Source organism: Piliocolobus tephrosceles, chromosome 8 (assembly GCF_002776525.5).
Source record: "Piliocolobus tephrosceles isolate RC106 chromosome 8, ASM277652v3, whole genome shotgun sequence".
Classification (NCBI taxonomy): Eukaryota; Metazoa; Chordata; class Mammalia; order Primates; family Cercopithecidae; genus Piliocolobus; species Piliocolobus tephrosceles.
The window spans coordinates 75,885,901-75,888,583 of record NC_045441.1 but is presented as its reverse complement, the minus strand read 5'-3'; the positions used below and the strand labels follow the sequence as shown (position 1 = coordinate 75,888,583).

General features: G+C 51.5%; 1 protein-coding gene across 2 annotated transcripts in view; it reads right to left on the bottom strand.

Moving 5' to 3' along the window:
* The window catches only part of SLC25A13 (solute carrier family 25 member 13), a 194,462-nt gene extending 192,081 nt beyond the window's left edge, over positions 1-2,381 (bottom strand). Inside the window, exon 1 of one of the 2 annotated variants that reach the window (XM_023226599.2) lies at positions 2,176-2,381. In XM_023226599.2, the coding sequence (XP_023082367.1) occupies positions 2,176-2,190 (15 nt within the window). In that variant the 5' untranslated portion in view covers positions 2,191-2,381. The remainder of the gene's footprint in view (positions 1-2,175) is intronic. The other variant, XM_023226600.3, reaches the window with a different exon arrangement.
* Between the last annotated feature and the right edge of the window lie 302 nt (positions 2,382-2,683).

Genomic DNA, 2,683 nt, shown 5'->3' with positions numbered 1-2,683 from the left:
ACAAAAACACAAGATAAACAAAAACACAAGATAAACAAAAACACAAGCTCCCAAGTAGTAAAAATGAACATTTCATTTTCCCTGACTCATTACTTAGCTAAAAATCAACTGCCCTTGATATGTGATACTTCTACTATTATGTAGAAGTACAACTAAAGAGTTCAACCAACTTCCATATCACTTATTTTACGTTTTTTGTTGTTGTTGTTGTTTGTTTTTGGGGTTTTTTTTTTTTTCAGACAGCGTCTCACTCTGTTGCCGAGACTGGAGTGCAGTGGCACGATCTCGGCTCACTGCAATCTCTGCCTCCTGGGTTCAAGACATTCTTCTGTCTCAGCATCCTGAGTAGCTGGGATTACAGGTGCCCACCATCATGCCTAGCTAACTTTTTTTTAATTTTTAGTAGAGACAGGGTTTCGCCACATTGGCCAGACTGGTCTTGAACTCCTGGCCTCAACTAACCCGCCTGCCCCAGCCTCCCAAAGTGCTGGGATTACAGGCATGAGCCACAGCACCGGGTCACTTATTTTACTTAATATTACTCAAGTCTTATATTCCATTTCTATGCACATGTCTCAATTTATGTTTCTCAATTACCTTATCTCCCAAAAAAGTAAAAACATTTACATCACCTGCAGACATAAAACTAACAGTAACGAATGGGTACCTAGTCCCACCTACTCTAGGGAATTAATTCATACCAAGACTTGTATCTTGGTTGCATGCAAATTTAATGCCAAGGAAAGGTCAAGGGCTATTGGGCTTGAAAGGGTTAAGGTAGCTTTCAAAATTGAATCCTAGTGATGCTCGGAGAAACTGCTGAAAAGTTACAGATACATATACACACACACACACACACACACACACACACCTGTGTGTTCATATGCACACATACATAAGTCCATGCACCCAGAGTACTTTCCTAAGGATGAAACTGAGAGTAATTACAGAAAAGAGAAAAGCCACTTAGGCCACAGAGACTAACAACATGAAGAAGCCTACAGATCTAGGGAGCCTGGAGAGACTTAAGTCATAGAACAGCATTTAAATATATTTGTCTGCTTACAATTTCCATTGCAAATGTGATTAGTTTGCTTGAATAAATAGGAATATGATGTGTTGGCCATGTTTTCCTCTTGAGGGTTATCACAGAGTTTTGATTAAGGACAAATGTTTGAAATGTTAGGTATATTTAAGTTCACTGCACTTAAAATGAGCTAAGAAGTTGTATAGGCTTGATTAGAGGGCTGCCTTCGTGAACTTAAATTAAAAGCAATAAATTCCAAATGATTCAAGTGATTGGGACTAAGTATGGTATTCTGCCAGAGAAGTTGAAATGGAGTCCAAAGAGACTGAAATGGTGTCCAGGTTTCAAGAAATGGTGAAAGAGGAAAGGTCAAGTGTTGGAGTTGCCTTTCCTCTGGGTTAGTGAATGATTCACATTACACAGAATCCCTTTCAAGTACAACTTCACAGGAGTGACAGGCTCCCAGGACAATCTGTTTCATCGTTTTCAAAAAGAAGCCTCTCAAATGCTCCGAGGCGGGTATCTGTAAGTGTTGTCAGATGGAGAGAGGGAGGGGGAAGATGGGAATGATGGGAAAGCGGGGAGGGGGAAGAGTCCCTGGACTTTTTATTCACAAAGGCGCAAGCCAAGTCTCCTAGGCAGTTTACAAAACGGAAGTCAAAGTGACTTCCCTACTGGTGGGAGGGCGGAGCCGTTGAAACGTAATAGGATCAGGCTTCAGCCCGGCCTGTGGCCCCTGGAAGAAGCCTGGGTCAACAACCAGCGGGGTCAGGAGCAGGAGAGCGCTGGGGAGGTCGAGGACCGCCAGTGCTGCCCTGCCCAGGGTGCACCAGGCCCCAATCGCGCCCGCTCCTCTTCGTCGGCCCTGGCTCAGCCGCGTGAGACACCAACTCCCCTCCCGGGCCAAGTGGGAGTGTCCGGCCCGCAAAGTTTCCACTGCAAGGTCGGACCTCGGTCTCCGCACCGGCCGCCTGTGCTACCCGGGAGGAGTGGCCCCCTCCCTCCCGCAGCTGCCAGGTGGAACCGCTTCCCGGCACCCCATTTTGCTCCGCCTGCGGCATCATCCCAGACACGTGAGCGCCGGAGCCTCTCACGCCCCCAGGCTGATCCGGCAGGCGCACTCCCCCCGGCCTCGGGCCCATGGTTACCTTGGCGGCCGCCATGATTCGCCCTGGTTGCCGGTGACTGCGGGACCCACTCACTGGCTGACTGGCGTTCGGGGCCCGGGCGGCTCACTTCCAGTCCTGGCGGCGGCGGCGGCGCGGGCGGCGATACGGCCCGGCAGCGTGCGCGCCTGGCCTGCCTCCCCACGCCCTCCCGCCGGCGCGGGTCATGCGGATGCTGCCCGCCCATTGGCTGGGCCCAGCCTTGGCCGCCGGGGTGCGCGTGATCTAGCGGCCTCTGCCCTGCGGCCGGGGAGGGCTCAGGGCCTGGGGCAGTGGCGGGACAGGGACACGTGACCCCCGCTGCGCTGTCCAGCAGCGGCGGCCTCTGTGGCGTGGGCAGAAGTACCTTGGCCGTGTGCAAGCCCGTCACCTGAGGGCAGGTGGCCCCACCAGGGAAGCTGCTGGCTTCTGCTGATACTACGGGCTACTGGGCCCTCGGACCGATGGGAGGTGCAAATAACGATAGATGGTGCACAGCCTGGGGAAGTTG